We start from the raw sequence: 20,228 nt of genomic DNA on the forward strand, positions 1-20,228 counted from the left end.
CAGACGTTTTTCATTTTTATTGAGGAGGGGGGTTGTATAGGGGTATGTGTATACGTAGTGTTTTTTACTTTTTATTTTATTTTTTGTGGTAGTGTAGTGTTTTTAGGGTACAGTCGCACGGGCGGGGGGTTCACAGTAGTTTCTCGCTGGCAATTTGAGCTGCAGCAGAAAGTTTGCGGCAGCTCAAATTTGCAGCCAGATACTTACTGTAATCCTCCGCCCATGTGAGTGTACCCTGTACGTTCACATTGGGGGGGACATCCAGCTGTTGCATAACTACAACTCCCAGCATGCCCGTTGGCTGTCGGTGACTGCTGAGAGTTGTAGTTTTGCAACAACTGTAGGCACACTGGTTATGTATCACTGAGTTTGTGACCTAACTCAGTGTTTCACAACCTGTGTGCCTCCAGCTGTTGCAAAACTACAACTCCCAGCATGTACGGTGCATGGTGTACGGTGACTGCTGAGAGTTGTAGTTTGCAACAGCTGGAGGCACACCGGTCGTGAAACACTGAGTTAGGTAAAAAAAAACTCTGAGTTTCACAACCAGTGTGCCTTCAGCTGTTGCAAAACTACAACTCTCAGCAGTCACCGACAGCCAACGGGCATGCTGGGAGTTGTAGTTATGCAACCAGCAGATGCACCACTACAACTCCCAGCATGCACTTTAGCTGTTTGTGCAAGCTGGGAGTTGTAGTTATACAACAGCTGAAGGTACACTTTTCCATAGAAAGAATGTGCCTCCAGCTGTTGCAAAACCATAAGTCTCAGCATGCCCATAAGGGAATGCTGGGAGTTGTGGTGGTCTGCCTCCTGCTGTTGCATAACTACAGCTCCCAGCATGCCCTTTTTGCATGCTGGGAGCTGTTGCTAAGCAACAGCAGGAGGCTGTCAATCACCTCCAACGATCCAGACGCTGCAGGTCAGTCCCTCGTCGTCTCCGCCGCCGCAGCTGCTCCTGGGGCCCCGATCCCAACATTAACGCCGGGGATCGGGGTCCCCAGCACCCGGGGTGCACGTCCCGCACCCGCTCACGTCCTCCAGAAGAGGGGCGGAGCGGGTGCGGGAGTGACACCCGCAGCAGGCGCCCTGATTGGTCGGCCGGTAATCCGGCCGACGAATCAGGGCGATCGTGAGGTGGCACCAGTGCCACCTCACCCCTGCGTCAGAGACGGCCCCGAACAACCAGTAATTCCGGGTCATCGGGTCACTGGAGACCCGATTGACCCGGAATCGCCGCAGATCGCTGGACTAAATTGTACAGCGATCTGCGGTGATCGCCGACATGGGGGGGCATAATGACCCCCCTGGGCGATATGCCGGGATGCCTGCTGAACGATTTCAGCAGGTATCCGGCTCCGGTCCCCAACCGGCTAGCGGTGGGGGCCGGAATTCCCACGGGCGTATGGATACGCCCTCGGTCCTTAAGGACTCGGGATGCAGGGCGTATCCATACGCCCTATGTCCTGAAGAGGTTAACTCTGTGCCTATACCTATGGGGAAGGGTGGGGGCTAACTCTGCTGCCTATACCTTTGGGGGAGGGGGTTAACTCGGCTGCCTATACCTACAGGGATGGGGAGGGGTTAACTCTGCTGCCTATACCTACAGGGAAGGGGGGGCTAGCTAACTTTATACCTGGATGCCTAACTACTTACCTACATACCCAGCTACCAAACGATGTACATACCTGGCCTTCATACATGGCTGCCTGACTACCTAGCTAGCCCCCTACCTACCTAACATGTCATCTACCTACATATCTGGCTTCCTGATCTACCTACCTAGTTACCTATTTACCTGGCTGCCTACCTACATGCCCTTTTACTGTGCAGGACACCAAGGAGGGCATTATTTCAGTGTGTGGGTCTATAGATGGAAAGATTGTAGAGGAGGGGAGAGCACTGGAAAAATGCAGAGTCTGACATGTTTTTCCTGCAGATGTTAAGAGAACCACATGGCAGTCTTATCCGGACGGAGAAGAAAAGGAAAGAGGACGCCGCTGATCAGAAAAGACGTAACTGTGAGTCCCAAAATGTAACTGTAATCGCTTATATGGTATACGCATCCTGTGTATAGCTGATATCTAACGCCATTGTTACGCCGAGCACTCCGGGTCCCTGCTCCTCCCCAGAGCGCTCGCGGCATTTATCTCCTGTTCGCAGCACCCCGGTCAGACTCGCTGACCGGGAGCGCTTCTCTGATTCCCCCGGCGGGGATGCGATCCGCGTGGTGGGGCGTGCCTGCCCGCGGGTCGCATCCCGTTCTGCTCACCTGCCCCGTCCTCTTTCGGCTCCGTCCTGGCATGCGTGGCCCCACTCTCTAGGGCGCGTGCATGCCGGCTCTATGAAATTTAAAGGGCCAGTGCACCACTAAGTGGTGCCTGGCCCAATCAGTGTATTACCATCAAACACTACATAAACCCACTTCCCCTTCCTGTCCTCGACGGATCTTGTTGCCTTGTGACCTCGAGAAAGCGTTTTAGTGTGTTCCCAAGCCTGTGTACCCAGACCATCTGCTGTTGCCCCTGACTACGAACCTCGCTGCCTGCCCTGACCTTCTGCTACGTCTGACCTCACCTCTGTCTAGTCCTTGTGTACTGCGCCTGTCTCAGCTGTCAGGGAGGTTGAGTCGCTATCGGCTGGAACGACCTGGGGTTTACCTGCCGCTGCAAGTCCATCCCGCTTTGCGGCGGGCTCTGGTGAAAACCAGTAACCCCTTAGATTCCGTTCCCCTGGTACGGCCCACGCCATCACCTCACTGACAGAGGATCCACCACCAGTGTCCTCTCCGCATAGCAGTCCGGATCCTGACAGTAGATCCGGTCATGGATCCCGCTGAGGTCCCGCTGCCCAGTGTTGCTGACCTAACCTTCGTGGTCGCCCAGCAATCACAGCAGATCGCGCTACAAGGACAACAGTTTACTCAGTTGACCGCTATGCTGCAACAGCTTCTTCCGCAACAACAGCAACCCTCTCCCCCGCCAGCTCCTGCATCTCGTCCACAGCGAGTGGCGGCTCCCAGTCTCTACCGGACAAGTTTGATGTGGACTCTAAACAGTGCCGTGGATTCCTGTCTCAGTGTTCCCTGCACCTGGAGATGATGTCAGATCAATTCCCTACAGAACGGTCTAAGGTGGCGTTCGTGGTCAGCCTCCTGTCTGGAAAGGCCTTGTCATGGGCCACACCGCAACGATCCTGCCACTGCTACAATCCAGTCCTTCTTCTCTGAAGTATGTAGTGTATTTGAGGAGCCAGCCCGGGCTTCCTCAGCTGAGACTGCTTTGCTGAATCTTGTCCAAGGGAATTCTTCTGTGGGCGAATACGCCATCCAGTTCCGCACCCTCGCCTCAGAGCTATCCTGGAATAATGAGGCCCTCTGCGCGACCTTCAAGAAAGGCTTATCCAGTAACATCAAAGATGTCCTGGCCGCACGAGAAATTCCTGCTAATCTGTCTGAACTTATCCATTTGGCCACCCGCATCGACATGCGTTTCTAGGAAAGACGCCAGGAGCTTCATCAGGAAAAGGATCTTGTTCACACCAGGCGGTTTTCCTCCCAGGCTCCTCTCTTCCAACGTCCTTTGCAATCTGTTTCTGTGCCTTCCACCGAGGAGGCTATGCAAGTTGATCGGTCTCGTCTGACCCAACAAGAGAGGACTCGCCGCCGAAACGAGAATTTGTGCCTGTACTGTGCTATTACCGAACATTTCCTAAAAGACTGTCCTATCCGCCCTCCGCGTCAGGAGAAACGCACGCACCTAGTTCACGTGGGTGAAACGACACTTGGTGTGAATTCTGCCTCTCCACGTCTGACTGTACCTGTGCGGGTTTCTCCTTCTGCCAACTCCTCCTTCTCAGCAGTGGCCTTCTTGGACTCAGGTTCTGCAGGAAACTTTATCTTGGCCTCTTTCGTTAATAGGTTCAGTATTCCAGTAACTCGCCCCGTCAAGCCGCTCTTCATCTCTTCAGTAAACGGAGAGAAATTGTACTGCACTGTGCGCTACCGCACTGAACCTCTGCCCATGAGCGTTGGACTTCACCATGAAAAAATTTAATTTTTCGTTCTGCCTAACTGCACCTCTGAAGTTCTTCTCGGCTTGCCGTGGCTCCAGCGTCATGCTCCTGCCCTCGACTGGACCACCGGGGAGATCAAAAGTTGGGGTCCTTCTTGTCACAAGCGATTTCTCACGTCTGCTTCCACTAGTCAAACCCCTGAGGCTCCTTCTTTAATGGGCCTTCCCAAGGCTTACCAGGACTATTCTGATGTATTCTGCAAAAAGCAAGCAGAGGTCTTACCTCCACATAGACCTTATGATTGCCCTATTGACCTTCTTCCTGGTACCCCTCCGGACCGTGGCAGGATTTACCCTCTATCAGCCCCAGAGACTCAAGCCATGACGGAGTGCATCTTGGAGAACTTAAAGAGGTGTTTTATTCGGAAATCCTCGTCCCATGCTGGAGCGGGGTTCTTCTTTGTTTCTAAAAAGGATGGATCCTTACGCCCATGTATTGACTACCGCGGTTTAAACAAGATTACCATCAAAAACCATTATCCCCTGCCTTTGATCTCCAAACTCTTTGACCATCTACGCGGAGCAAGTATCTTCACCAAACTGGATCTAAGGGGCGCGTATAATCTTATTCGCATTCGTAAAGGTGATGAGTGGAAAACCGCTTTCAATACCAAAGATGGACATTTTGAATATCTAGTCATGCCCTTTGGGCTTTGCAACGCCCCTGCTGTCTTCCAGGACTTTGTTAATGAGATCTTTCGGGACTTATTGTATACCTGTGTTGTGGTCTACTTGGATGACATCTTGTTTTTTTCCTCTAACTTAGAGGAACACCGTCGTCATGTCCATCAAGTGCTTCAAAGACTCAGTGAAAACCACCTATACGCAAAATTTGAAAAATGTCTCTTTGAATGCAACAGTCTTCCTTTCCTAGGTTATCTAGTCTCTGGCCAAGGGCTTCAAATGGATCCAGATAAACTGTCGGCGGTTTTGGATTGACCACGCCCTTCTGGACTCCGTGCTAACCAACGCTTCCTGGGATTCGCCAACTATTATCAACAGTTTATTCCCCACTTCTCCACCATTGTGGCTCCTATTGTGGCTCTGACTATGAAGAATGCTAATCCAAAGTCTTGGCCTCCACAAGCGGATGAGGCCTTTAAACATCTCAAAGCTGCCTTCGCCTCTGCACCAGTTTTGTCCAGACCTGATCCGTCGAAACCATTCTTCCTGGAAGTAGATGCTTCCTCAGTTGGAGCCGGAGCCATTCTTCTACAAAAAAAAGCTACTGGACGTAACATTACTTGTGGTTTTTTCTCTAAGACTTTCTCTCCAGCAGAAAAGAACTACTCTATTGGAGATCGTGAACTCCTGGCCATCAAGTTGGCACTCGAAGAGTGGAGACATCTTTTGGAGGGTTCCAAACACCCCATTGTCATTTACACTGACCACAAGAATTTGTCTTACCTCCAGTCCGCTCAGCGTTAGAATCCTCGCCAGGCTAGATGGTCATTGTTTTTTGCCCGCATCAACTTCGAGATACATTTCCGTTCCGCTGACAAGAATGTCAGAGCCGATGCCCTATCTCGTTCCTCTGATGCCTCCGAGTCTGAAGCCCCTCTGCAGCATATTATACTACCTGAGTGCCTGGTCTCCTCTGCTCCAGCTTCACTGGGGCAAACCCCCCCCCCCTGAAAGACTTTTGTTCCTCCACGCCTTCGTCTCAGGATCCTCAAATGGGGGCATTCTTCTCACCTGGCTGGTCATGCTGGCATTAAAAAGTCCATTCAGCTAATCTCCCGTCTGTATTGGTGGCCTTCACTGGAGTATGACGTTACTGATTTTGTTCGGGCTTGTACTGTTTGTGCCCGTTATAAAACTCCTTGCCAGAAGCCTGCTGGACTCCTCCATCCTTTACCCGTCCCTGAGCAACCATGGTCCCAAATTGCCATGGATTTCATTACAGATCTTCCTGTATCCCATGGCAACACTGTCTTCTGTGTGGTCGTTGATCGTTTTTCCAAAATGGCTCACTTTATTCTGCTTTCAGGCCTTCCTTCTGCGCCACAGTTGGCGAAGCAATTTTTTCTGCAGATTTTTTGTCTTCACGGGCTTCCCACGCATATCGTCTCGGATAGAGGCGTTCAATTTGTGTCAAAATTTTGGAGAGCTCTCTGTAATCAATTAAAGATCAAATTACATTTCTTGTCCTCCTATCACCCCCAATCCAATGGACAAGTGGAAAGAGTAAACCAGATTCTTGGTGACTACTTGCGACATTTTGTCTCCTCCCGCCAAGATGATTGGGTTGACCATCTGCCCTGGAATGAATTCTCGTACAATTTCAAAAATTCTGAATCTTCTGCCTAATCCCCATTTTTTGTGGTGTACGGCCGTCACCCTCTGCCCCCTCCTCCCCATTCCCATTTCTTCTGGAGTTCCTGCCGTGGATGATGTAACTCGGGATTTCTCTGCTATCTGGAAGGAGACACAAAAGTCACTCCTACTGGCCTCGTCTCGAATGAAGAGACATGCAGATAAAAAAAGAAGAGCTCCTCCTGTCTTTCTCCCTGGGGGAGACCTAAGGGGTGTGGGGTACTGTTCCGCCGAGCGCTCCGGGTCCCTGCTCCTCCCCGGAGTGCTCGCGGCATTTATCTCCTGTTCGCAGCGCCCCGGTCAGACTCGCTGAACGGGAGTGCTATCCGCGAGGCGGGGCGTTCCTGCCCACGGGTCGCATCCCGTTCTGCCCACCTGCCCCGTTCTCTTTCGGCTCTGTCCCGGCACGCGCAGCGCGCTCTCTAGGGGGCGCGCGTGCCGGCTCTATGAAATTTTAAGGGCCAGTGCACCACTAATTGGTGCCTGGCCCAATCCTTTCATACACCGGCAGGTGTATGATGTGTGGTATAACACTGAATTTAGCACAGAGACAGAGTAACAGGTGAAAAATTGTAAAAAAAGCACTAAAGACCACACTAATATGACTTATTTCTGAACAGCAGCAGGACCCAACTGGGCAGCACCACAGAAAAAAAAATTACAGGGATTAAACCCTAAATTGCACTCTGTCACACAATTGTGAGAATTTGTGGAGCAACAGAAAAAACTCAATTGGGCTGAAAAAAGAGGAGATTCGATGCTCCATACAGGTAAAACAGCTGTGAGATCTATGACTCAGGTGACTGCTATGCAGCACCTCTATGCCTGCTATATTGAGTAAGGAGAATACGAGGTTTTGCTAAAATCATTATCGGTCAGAACTGCAGCAACACTGTGCCCTGTATCTTTCCCTAATGCTGATGTCAACGCTACTCGTAGCGGTCGGATGCTGTATAACGCCGTTGTATGCGATCAGCACACAGACGTGCAGTCACTTCCTTTCCCTATCTCATGTGGAGAAGATATGACCAGAGGGAAGATGACCACCGATTATATAGGGCTGTGACATCACAGGGGTCAGTGAACACTGATAGGCTGCATCTGACATGTGATTCAGGGTCAGCCCGCCTACCTTGATTCCTGCGCCAGCTTCCCGCCCTCCCATGGTGCCTTGCCCCATGTACTGACATGTGGAGCCGCCATCTTAGGTCTAAAACAGCCTAGAACGCAGGAAAATGGAGTTTAATAAAGCGATTTGTGCGATCGAATCGCGACGAAGTTCGTATTCAATCAGAATCAAATTTTTCCTGAAATTCGTAACAAATTCGGGTTCATCAGATTCGATTCGCTCATCTCTATACATGATCATTGTGATTCATTAAGTGGATTTTCTATGTCAAGTTTCTTTTTAGTCATAACCTCTCCCTCTGATCTTTCTTTCAATATTTTACATTATCTGTTTTATTGTCACTTTGATCTCTGTTTCTGTGTTCGTTATCTGCATTGTAAGTCCTTGTTATTTTTATATGGCTCTAAAGACTCGTTCATTTGTTTAAACTGTTACAACTGTTGCATCATGCTTATGTAAAAACAATGTAATAGATCCTCCTATTGATCAGGTTAGAGATGCAAACCTCTTGGTATAATATTCTCTTGTATAGATATGCATAAATTTGAGGTCCAAATGGAGTTGGATCTCTGTTTTGAGTAAGTGCTCCAACAGTAGAAGATCTCCACAGGGAGATATTCTACTCCTTTCTTTTGTGGTGAAACAAAGGTTTGGTCTGATCCAGGAACAGCAAGTACTCCTACCAAAGACCACTCCACTCCACTGCCTCCCTGACACTAAGGATAGCACTAAAGGTGCTTTGGCCTGGAATGGAGCCCTGCTGAGCCTCCAAAAGGAGCCGGCGTGCAAACTTCACCACCCAAATAAACACCATCTTAGCCAGAAGCTTTCTGTCTGTATTAAGAAGAGCTATGGGTCTCCAAATCTCAACACAGCTCGGATCTTTACCATTTGAGAGAAGAATTAGGGCAGACCTCCTCATTGACCTGGGCAAACTGCGCAAGAAGAGACATTAATTGAAGGTTTTGGTCAATAGGGGAATCAAGATTTCCTTGAAGGTCTTAAACCACTTGGATATTAAAGGGGTACTCTGCTGCTCAGCATTTGGAACGAACTGTTCCGAATGCTGGAGCTAGCGCCGGGAGTTCATGATGTCATAGCCCCACCCCCTCAATGCAAGTCTATGGGAGGGCTGCAATGCTATTTGCATTTGCATTTCCAATTGCAAGGCTATGATGTCACAAGCTTCCGGCACCGACACCAACGTTTGGAACAGTTTGTTTCGAACGCTGAGCAGCGGAGTACCCCTTTAAGCTTCTCAGATGTGTCTTCTGCCAAAACGCCAAGAGGGGTCTACTCAGGAATGGTTTCAGCCAAAAAAGCTGACATGTCCTGATCTACTGACATCTTACAGTTTCTGTAGGGGTTGGATGGCTAGTACCTCCCAATATCAGGTAGTAAACGCAGATATTTCTTCCACTTGTGGAAAAAGGATTTTGCTTGTAATTCCATGTTTCTAATTGCCAATAACAATTCCCTGTGCATGACTGTATGAAATTCTTTAAGAATCCCTCTAGGAGGGATTGGACATTTCCGCACGTGGCGATACCACATTTGTTCATTTTTATTCAGAGTTTTTTTTTTTTAAATGGGAAAAGGGGGTTGATTTCTTGAAAGAAATTAGCTCAGTTTTTTCTATTCCTATTTCTATTCCCTTTAACAGTAAAATATACCTGTAGTGACCAATGCCAGGCAGCTGCTGCCAGGGCAAATAAAATCATGGGATCAAAAGGGGCAAACAAGAAAATAATTATTCCACTGTACAAATCACTAGTCAGACCACACATGGAATACTGTGTACAGTACTGGGCACCAGTGTACAAGAAAGATATAGTAGAGCTGGAGAGGGTTCAAAGACAGACAACCAAAGTAATATGGGGAATGGGAGGACTACAGAACCCAGAAAAATGATCAGAATTAGGATTATTTAGTTTAGAAGAAAGACGGCTCTGGGTGACCTAATAACTACGTATAAGCATATCAGGGGGAAGTAAAGAGATCTCTCCCATGATCTATTATATCCAGGACTGTATCTATTACAAGGGCACATCCTCTACATCAGGAGGAAAGAAGGTTTATACACCAGCACAGATGGGGTTTCTTTACTGCAAAAGCTCACTGCTATGGAACTCTCTGCCAGGGAAAGTGGTCATGGTGAACTCAATAAAAGAGTTCAAAAGAGGCCTGGACGTGTTTCTGGACAGTAATAACATGGATATTATTATTATACATTATTATTTATGGATATTAGATTTAAAGGGACAGAACTTTGATCCAGGGATTTATTCTGATTGCCATATTTGGAGTCGGGAAGGAATGGGGCAATTGACATCAGCCTCATAAGGGTTTTTGGCCTTCTTAAAGATTAACATCGAAGGTACAAAATAAGGTTATATATTGAACTTGATGAACTCTGGTCTATTTTCAACCTTAAGGACTATGTAACTATATAACTATATCTGGGCAAATATTTTAAGTCCAACCATTTAAATAAAGTGCTCTCTTACAATTACATATTTTATTGAAATACATACCTTGTAAGGAGAATGCTTTCTAGTTTGGACAGCTGTGAATCAAGATTCTTCACATTTTTATACTCCGTAAATGAATCACAGCTGAAATTTTGAGGTTTCACACAATAAAAGTATTCTTCATTTTCATGGTCAGCATATTCACAAAGTTCATCTTTTTTGTCAAGAGCAAATCCACACTTTGTCACCATTTCTTTACCTTTCCAATTGAATTTTCCTAAGTATGCCATTTGACCATACCAGCTATTTCTTGATTTCCAGAGAGCAGAAACTGCTTCGCTTGGGTGCATGAGAAATACAGATAGCACAACTTTACCTTCCCAAAATAAGGTAAAATGAATATGATATGTTCCATTGTTAAAATCTTCAATGCTCCCTGAAGCTCCGGCTTTCTTATCTGGACTGGAAATTCCTGCTCTAATATAATCTCCTCCATAGTTTTTTCTCTTTCCCAGAAAATCGTACACATCAACCTGGACAGTTAATTGATCCCCGACACAATAACCGATCTGGGGGTTTTTAATGAACAATTTGCTGTTTGCAGCACTAGTTGTATTGTCTTGATCACTAAAAGTTACTTTAGGTATTCTCCGATTTATCTGATTGAATATTTCTGTTATCTGCATTTTAAGCTCGGAGGTCTTCTCAGGGCCATTATTTAAGATATGATTCTTTGTATTTAAACCCTGCCAAACAGACAAAATATTATTATAGATGAGAAAAAAAATAGCAAAAATTTTACAATAATTAATAGTCACAAAATTTAAGTCAGTATAATTTTAGTTTCCCACCATCAGCATGGGTTTATGAGGGATCGGTCCTGTTAGACTAATCTTGATCAGCTTCCTGGGTGAAGTTGTTGAGATTGTGTATTTGGACTTTTGTAAGACATTTGATACTGTGCCACACCAAAGATAAATACATAAAATGAGGATGCTGAGACTAGGGAGAATATGTGTAACTTGCTCAGTGATTTAAAAAAAAAACTAGTATAGTTATTAATGGAACATTCTTCGATTGGGTGACAATAGCAGGTGTGGTACTGCAGGGGTCAGTACTGGGCCCACTTATTTTCAATATTACCTTGTAGAGGGATTACAGAGTAGAATTTCAATATTTGCAGATGACTAAGTAATGTAATCACTAGAGTGGAGCAAACTTTTGAAAAGTTTAATTGGCAGGCTCGCCAAATTTTCAGAAATAGTTTGGTTCACAGTGAACAGGTTCTCTGCGAACCAGCAATGAAAAAAGCCCACAAAACAAGTTTGACTAACAGAAGAAACAAAGAGCAGAGCTTCCCATGGGACAGTATGTTTTCACAGGTTTAAATGATAACACAGATGCAAAAAGAAAAAATGTGTGCTCACCTTTCGGAGTTGTGTGAGATACACAACTACTGTAACAGCATGAATAAGGTAGAAAATGGTGCAGCAGTCCCGGAGTCGAACCATGGGCTATCCACATTGATTATCATGCAGGTAAAGCAGGTGCAGAGACCAAAGAAAAAATCGTGTTTGAAGGCGCGATCCGTGTATCAGAAACATGACGTTGATCCAGTGTTAAGATCAAATGCTTTATTTGCTAAGATCAAGCGCGTTTAGAGACTTCTGTCTCTTTCTCAATGATCAGTAGTGGCTATAACAAATAATATGCTACTACTATTTATACAACCTAAAAGGGCGCACAGGAACCAGCTTAATTGAAATACCTCCTTATGTGAATGACTCATAATTACAAGACAGCGCTTAAAAATGACGCGTAGGTTGTCACATACCACAACAGATTAAAAGGGTACAGAGATTGCATATAATCATATTAAATTTTACAATACTAAAATAGAAAGTTTAAAATGCTACTGGTTGTATAGCGGAAGAATAGAGTAAACGGCATTAGGAAATTGTCAAGCTGCTGTATAAGGCAATGTGCTCCATGCATTGGGTATGTGTAACACTACTCTTATATACACATATCAGTTACTATGTCATGGGATTGTTTGACTGTCGAGGGTGATTACTTATGGATTGCTTGCATATACGCACGTCCGCAGCTGCTGCGCTCAGAGCTGCCGGGCAGGGGGACTATGACAGTTCCTGTGCGCTTTTCGCAAGCGCCTATGTGTTAAAATTAATATGTAAAGAGAGTGTTTGTATGTCAGCGGTATATTCACAAGTGATTGCTCACGTAGTGGGCAGGTCCCCAGCTAGTGTGCTCAGAGCTGCTACACTGGGGGACTGTGACAGCTCCTATGGGCTGTGCGCATGCGCAGAAACGAGGATGCTACTCATCGAGTGACAAGGCATGTTCACCAGTCGTCCTGGTCCTGTTTTTCAGCAAAGGGATCAGGACGACTGATACATGTAAAGGAAAGAATGAATCATGAAATTTTGAGTAAAATCCTCTTTCCACCAGCAAGGGCATTGAAGATGAAACGTGGCTGGGGCTGGATCATGACAATGATTCCAAACACACTGCCCGGGAAACGAAGGATGGCTTTGTAAGAAGCATTTCAAGGTCCTGGAGTGGCCTAGCCAGTGTCCAGATCTCAACTCCATAGAAAACCTTTGGAAGGAGTTGAAAGTCTGTGTTGCCCAATGACAGCTGTAACGCTGAGCGCTTCGGGTCCCGTATCCATCCCGGAGCGCTCGCGGCGTCTGGTCTCCTGCAGCGCCCCGGTCTCTCACTCTGAGGGCTGCCGACAGGGATGCGATCTGCATGGCGGCACTAATCCGCTTGCGGATCGCATCCCGCTCTGTTTACCTGCCCTGTCCTCTGTCTCAGTCCCGGCGCGCGCGGTCAAACTCTCTAGGGCGTGCGCGTGCCGGGTCTCTCAGATTTAAAGGGCCAGTGCACCATTAATTGGTGCCTGGCCCAATCTGTTCCTAATCAGTCCTAATTACTGTGAATACTATATCAACTCACTTCCCCTTCCTGTCCCTGCCGGATCTTGTTGCCTTGTGCCTTGTGAAAGTGTTTAGTGTGTGCCATAACCTGTGTATCTAGACCTACTGCTGTTGCCCCTGACTACATACCATTGCCGCCTGCCCTGACCTTCTGCTACGTCTGACCTCGCCTCTGTCTAGTCCTTCTGTACCACGCCTATCTCAGCTGTCAGTGGGGTCGAGTCGCTATCGGGGGATACGACCTGGGAGTTACCGCCGCAGCAAGCCCATCCCGCCTTGCGGCGGGCTCTGGTGAAAAACAGTAACTCCTTAGAACCGGTCCTCCGGTACGGCCCGCGTCATCGCCTCACTGACCAGAGGATCCACTACCTGCATACCAGTCCGGATCGTGACAACAGCCCTAAAACGTCACTCACTGCTCTAGAGGAGATCTGCATGGAGGAATGGGTCAAAATAGCAGCAACAGTGTGTGAAAACCTTGTGAAGACTTACAGAAAATGTTTGACCTCGGTCATTGCCAACAAAGGGTATATAATAAAGTATTGAGATGAACATTTGTTATTGACCAAATACTTATTCTCCACCATAATTTGCAAATAAATTCTTCAAAAATCAGACAATGTGATTTTATGGATTTTTTTTTCCTCATTATATATTTTTTTCCCTCATTAATATTCTCATATACCTATGATGAAAATTACAGGCCTCTCTCATCTTTTTAAGTGGGAGAACTTGCACAATTGGTGGCTGACTAAATACCTTTTGGCCCCACTGTATGCTGTATTGTAGGTCAAATGGGGATAAATGCTGTGAATGATGGGTTATAACAAGATTGGGGTGTATAGAGACCCAACTGGTCCGCTGCTGATGCACAGTGGAGCCAATGGACTTTTATAGATAGCTGAAAGATAATAAAGTGATGAATGATGGTGGTCTCAGCGTAATGGGACAGTGTTTAAAAACAGGGCTAATGTATATATAATGCTTCCATGTGGGAAGCATCCTAAATAGGCAAGTACAAATTGTGCAGAGGTGTAAAGTTGGCACATGATTGACCATGTGGTTTGCCTTAGTTATGGTGAAAAATGGGTTACAGTGTAGATGAACATAGTATACAGAAAGAAATGGGATAATGGCAGTGGATGATGTAATGATAATGATAATCATAAAGTAATTAGAAGAGATGATGAGTGTTGACAAATAAACCGTAAAGGCATGAAAAGTTCATCGCTTTCCATGGCAACACCAAATATTCATAGTGTGTACAGGTGAAAAAGTAGGAATTATGACTTATCGATAATTCGGTTTTCATGAGTCCATCACAACAGCACCACATGAGATTGCCCCATCTGCATAGGAACAGGAAGCACAAGAGAGGTTAAAAGGTGTTTATAAATTACTAAGGGTGGTTTCACACCACGTTTTGTCCTTACTTTCCCCGTATATGGCTGGGAGGAGGGGGGCGGGGCTTAATCGCGGTGCCCGCACTCAGCTGTATAGGGGAACCGTATTTAATGCATGTCTATGAGCCGACCGGAGTGAACCGCAGCCTCTGGTCGGCTGCGTTTTCAGCCATATGCGGTTTCCCGACCATAGACAAAAACGCGGTCGACACCTGGTGTACTTCTTGTGCTTCCTGTTCCTATGCAGATGGGCAATCTCATGTGGTGCTGTTGTGTTAAACTCATGAAAACCGAATTATCGATAAGTCATAATTCCTACTTTTTCACCTGTACACACTATGAATATTTGGTGTTGCCATGGAAAGCGATGAACTTTTCATGCCTTTATGGTTTATTTGTCAACACTCATCATCTCTTCCCCTCCTCCCAGCCGTATACGGGAACCGTAAGTACAAAACGTGGTGTGAAACCACCCTAAGAGAGCAAGTATTAAAATACATGTAAAAATACATATAATATATGGGTGGGAAAAAATAGGTGCTGTCGTGATGGACTCATGAAAACCGAATTATCGGTAAGTCCTAATTCCAACTTTTCACTTCGTCCAGTCACGACTAGTGATGTTGCGAACATAAAATTTTCGGTTCGCGAACCTTGCGAACCGTTATTGGGCAGGGGAATTTTAAAACCTACAGGGACTCTTTCTGGCCACAATAGTGGCAGCACATAGAGCCCCCCTTTAGGCATCACACAGTTAGATCCCCCTTTAGACAGCACATATATTCCCCCATATTAGGCAGCACATAGTTAGAGTCTCCCTTTAGGCAGCACATAGTTAGAGCCCCCCATATTAGGCAGCACATAGTTAGATTTGAACCCAAGGCCCCAACGCTGCAAGACAGCAGTGCTAACCTCTGAGCCAACATGCTACCCTTAGCATACATCTAATATCCACGGTTGATAAAATGGACAGAGATGTCAGCAGAGAGTACAAGAAAAATTAGGCATGTACTCATGCCTGAAAAATTTGGTATTGTTGCTGCCGCTTCTGTAGCAGTGGCCAGAAAAATTGCAGCACCATAACAAGTGCAGCAGCAGAGGCCAGAAAAATTAGGCATGTACACATGGATGAAAAATTTGGTATTGTCGCAGCCGCATCTGTAGCAGCAGCCAGAAAAATTGCAGCACCAGAAAAAGTGCAGCAGTAGAGGCCAGAAAAATTAGGCATGTACACCCGGCTGGAAAATTTGGTATTGTCGCAGGTGTAGCAGCAGCCATAAAAATTGCAGCACCATAACAAGTGCAGCAGCAGAGGCCAGAAAAATTTGGCATGTACACATGGATGAAAAATTGGGTATTGTCCCAGCCGCAGCAGCACCATAACAAGTGCAGCAGCAGAGGCCCGAAAAATTAGGCACGTACACCTGGCTGGAAAATTGGGTATTGTCGCAGCCGCTGCTGTAGCAGCGGCCAGAAAAATTTCTCTTTGTTTCGCCAGACAGAAAGTGCCCTAAAACATTGCGGCTTGAACCCTAGTTGGTGGCGGAAAAGTCACGCAAGTCATCTGGCATTCAGAGTTCAAATACAGCAGCGTGTGGACCATTTTTAGCCAAAGGCAGCTCATCTGATCAGGCCTTGTTCAGTCAAATGTATCGCCCAGTGTCAGTCCCTTCGGGATCCATCCCTCATTAATTTTAAGAAAGGTGAGGTAATCCAGACTTTTTTGACCAAGGCGACTCCTCTTCTCAGTGACAATACCTCCTGCCGCACTGAAGGTCCTTTCTGACAGGACACTTGAAGCGGGACAGGCCAGAAGTTCGAGCGCAAATTGGGATAGCTCAGGCCACAGGTCAAGCCGACACATCCAGTAGTCAAGGGGTTCATCGCTCCTCAGAGTGTCGATATCTGCGGTTAAGGCCAGGTAGTCTGCTACCTGTCAGTCAAGTCGTTCTCTGATGGTGGACCCCGAAGGGCTGTGGCGATGCGTAGGACTTAAAAAGCTCCTGTACAGCATCCTGTCCTTGCCAGCGTGTTCGTGGGAGGAGGAGGATTACTTTCACCTCTTCCCCTGTTAGATCCCTGTTGTGCTGTGACATGACCCTTATACGCTGTGTACAGCATACTTCTTAATTTATTTTGGACCTGCTGAATCCTTTCCGCCTTGCTGTAATGCGGTAACATGTCAGGCTCTTTATGTTTATACCGGGGTCTAGTAGCGTGGACACCCAGTACAGGTCGTTCTCCTTCATCCTTTTTATACGAGGGTCCCTCAACAGGCATGACAGCATGAAAGAGCCCATTTGCACAAGGACGGATGCTGAGCTATTCATGTCCCGTTCCTCGTCCTCAGTGATGTCAGGGAAGGTATAATCTTCTTCCCCCCAGCCACGTACAACACCACGGGAACCAGATAGATGAAAACGAGCACCCTGGGATGCCTGCTGTGGTTGGTCTTCCTCCTCCTCTTCAAAGCCACATTCCTCCTCTGACTCCTCTTCCTCACAATCCTCTTCCAGCATTGCTGAAGGTCCAGCAAGCGATGCTGATAAGGCTGTTTCTGGTGGTGATGGTGTCCACAACTCTTCCACTTCACGCTCATCTACTGCCTGATCCAGCACTCTTCGGTGGGCACGCTCCAGGAAGAAAACAAACGGTATGATGTCACTGATGGTGCCTTCGGTGCGACTGACCAGGTTTGTCACTTCCTCAAAAGGACGCTTGAGCCTACAGGCATTGCGCATGAGCCTCCAGTAACGTGGCAAAAAAATTCCCAGCTCCGCACATGATGTCCTAGCACCCCGGTCATACAAATATTCGTTTACGGCTTTTTCTTGTTGAAGCAGGAGGTCGAACATTAGGAGTGTTGAATTCCAACATGTCGGGCTGTCGCAAATCAAGCGCCTCACTGGCATGTTGTTTCCCCGCTGGATATCTGACAAGTGCGCCATGGCTGTGTAGGAATGCCTGAAATGGCCACACACCTTCCTGGACTGCTTCAGGACATCCTGTAAGCCTGGGTACTTGAGCACAAAGCATTGTACAATCAGATTACACACATGTGCCATGCACGGCACATGTGTCAACTTGCCCAACCTCAATGCCGCCAACAAATTTGTTCCATTGTCACAAACCACCTTGCTGATCACCAGTTGGTGCGGAGTCAGCCACTGGTCCACCTGTGCGTTCAGGGCTGACAGGAACGCTGGTGCGATGTGACTCTCCGCTTTGAGGCAAGTCAACCCCATGATGGCGTGACACTGCCGTATCCGGGATGTGGAATAGCACCTGGGGAGCTGGGGGGGTGCCGGTGATGTGAAGCAAGACACAGCAGTGGAAGAGGACTCGACTGAGGATGCTATGGAAGAGGATGGAGTAGGAGGAGTAGAGGAGGTGGCAGCAGGCCTGCCTGCAAGTCGTGGCGGTGTCACCAACTTCTCTGCAGAACCACGCATTCCATGCTTGGCAGTCATCACCAGGTTTACCCAATGCACAGTGTAGGTGATATACCTGCCCTGACCATGCTTTGCAGACCAGGTATCAGTAGTCAGATGGACCTTTGCCCCTACACTGTGTGCCAGACATGCCATCATTTCCTTTTGCACAATGGAGTAAAGGTTGGGGATTGCCTTTTGTGCAAAAAAATTTCGGCCGGGTACCTTCCACTGCGGTGTCCCAGTGGCTACAAATTTTTTAAAGGCCTCAGACTCCACCAGCTTGTATGGTAAAAGCTGGCGGGCTAGCAGTTCCAACAAGCCAGCTGTCAGATGCCGGGCTAGGGGGTGACTTTGAGACATTGTCTTCTTACGTTCAAACATCTCCTTGACAGACACCTGACTGTGGGCAGATGAGCAGAAACTGCTCAAGGCGAGAGACAGAGAGGCGGATGGTTGAGAGGGGGCAAGGAGGGCAGCAGTGGTTGACCTGGCTGAAGATGCTGGACCAGGAGGAGGATGGCGTCTTTGACTTTGTGTGCTGCTTGTACTGACATGCTGATTCCATAGGCGTTTGTGATGTGACATCATGTGCCTTCGCAAAGCAGTTGTGTCTAGGTGGGTGTTGGACTTCCCAAGACTCAGTTTCTTCTAGCACAGGTTGCAAATGGCCTCGCTGTTGTCAGAGGCAGACACACAAAAAAAATGCCACACTGCTGAGCTCTGCGATGACGGCATTCTGATGGTGGCAACAGCTTGCGTTGATTGGCGTCCCGTCTGGCTGACCACGGGTGCCGATGCATGCTGTCTGACTGTGCCACTAGCTCCTTGCGACGACCTCCCCCTGCTTCCAACTCGTCTCCTTCTCCTGTCTGTCTCCCCATCTGAACTTTCCCCCTCTTCTTCTCTTCTAGCGGGCACCCATGTGGCATCCACGGACACATCATCATCATCAACACCTTCAAAGCTATCTGACACCTCAAGAAAGGAAGCAGCAGCGGGTACAACATCATCATCACACCGCACGTCCATGTGTGTAATGCTGCCTGACTGAGACATATCCCTGTTAACTACATCCTCTGGCAATAATGGTTACGCATCACTCATGTCTTCAAATTGATGTGTAAATAACTCCTCTGACGGATCAAGTAAAGCTGCTGTGGTGCTAGTGTTGGTGGTGATGGCAGGCGGGCAAGTGGTAGCATGAGAGGTGCCCGAAGCTAAGCTAGAGGAGGAGAAGGATGGTGCGTCAAGGTTCCGAGCGGAAGCTGTAGTAGATTGGGTGGCTTGTGATAGCCAGTCAACTAAGTCCTCAGAACTTTGGGGGTTCAGGGTACGTGGCCTCTGAACACTGGCCATTCCAGGGCCAAAGGGAATCCCAGCACCACGACGGCCCCTGTGGGGTGGCCTTCCTCTGCCTGTCATTTTTTTGGTTAAATTTGCACAAGTGTCACACCAAATGTGATTTGCACTAGGGCGACACAATTTGCCCTGCAGGCAAAAAAAACTAGCAACTGTGACGTGAACTGACAGTGACTGGTTTTATTTAACAGACAAAAAAGGTTTTTTTTTTTTTTAATTTGCACAACTTTCACACCAAATGTGATTTGCAGTAGGGTGACACAATTTGCCCTGCAGGCAAAAAAACTGGCAACTGTGGCGTGAACTGACAGTGACTGGTTTTATTTAACAGCCAAAAAAGGTATTTTTTTAAATTTGCACAACTGTCACACCAAATGTGATTTGCACTAGTGTGACAATGAGCAAAAAAGCTTGTGAGCGGAGTTCCCCTTTTAAGCAGTGGTCCCCAACCAGGGTGCCTCCAGCTGTTGCAAAACACATTGACTGATATATGTCAGCCCTTTGAATTCTGTAGTAGTTAGTTGCTTTAAAGAAAAAAAGCTTGCTGGCGGAGTTCCCCTTTTAAGCAGTGGTCCACAACCAGGGTGCCTCCAGCTGTTGCAAAACACATTGACTGATATATGTCAGCCCTTTGAATTCTGTAGTAGTTAGTTGCTTTAAAGAAAAAAAGCTTGCCAGCGGAGTTCCCCTTTTAAGCAGTGGTCCCCAACCTGGGTGCCTCCAGCTGTTACAAATCATACAGTCTGATATCTGTCAGCCCTTTGACTACTGTAGTAGTTAGTTGCTTTAAAGAAAAAAAGCTTGCCAGCGGAGTTCCCCTTTTAAGCAGTGGTCCCCAACCAGGGTGCCTCCAGCTGTTGCAAAACACATGGACTGATATATGTCAGCCCTTTGAATTCTGTAGTAGTTAGTTGCTTTAAAGAAAAAACAGCTTGCTGGCGGAGTTCCCCTTTTAAGCAGTGGTTCACAACCAGGGTGCCTCCAGCTGTTACAAAACACACGGACTGATATATTTCAGCCCTTTGAATACTGTAGTAGTTAGTTGCTAAAGAAAAAAAGCTTGCCAGCGGAGTTCCCCTTTAA

The 20,228-nt window shown here is 47.3% G+C and overlaps 1 protein-coding gene across 1 annotated transcript in view; it reads right to left on the minus strand.

Moving 5' to 3' along the window:
- Positions 1–20,228, minus strand: part of LOC130293619 (NXPE family member 4-like) — a 255,971-nt gene that overhangs the window by 140,221 nt on the left and 95,522 nt on the right. The window contains exon 2 of the mRNA XM_056542504.1: positions 10,053–10,735. Coding sequence (XP_056398479.1) covers positions 10,053–10,735 — 683 coding nt within the window. The remainder of the gene's footprint in view (positions 1–10,052; positions 10,736–20,228) is intronic.

Source organism: Hyla sarda, chromosome 10 (assembly GCF_029499605.1).
Source record: "Hyla sarda isolate aHylSar1 chromosome 10, aHylSar1.hap1, whole genome shotgun sequence".
NCBI classification, from domain to species: Eukaryota; Metazoa; Chordata; class Amphibia; order Anura; family Hylidae; genus Hyla; species Hyla sarda.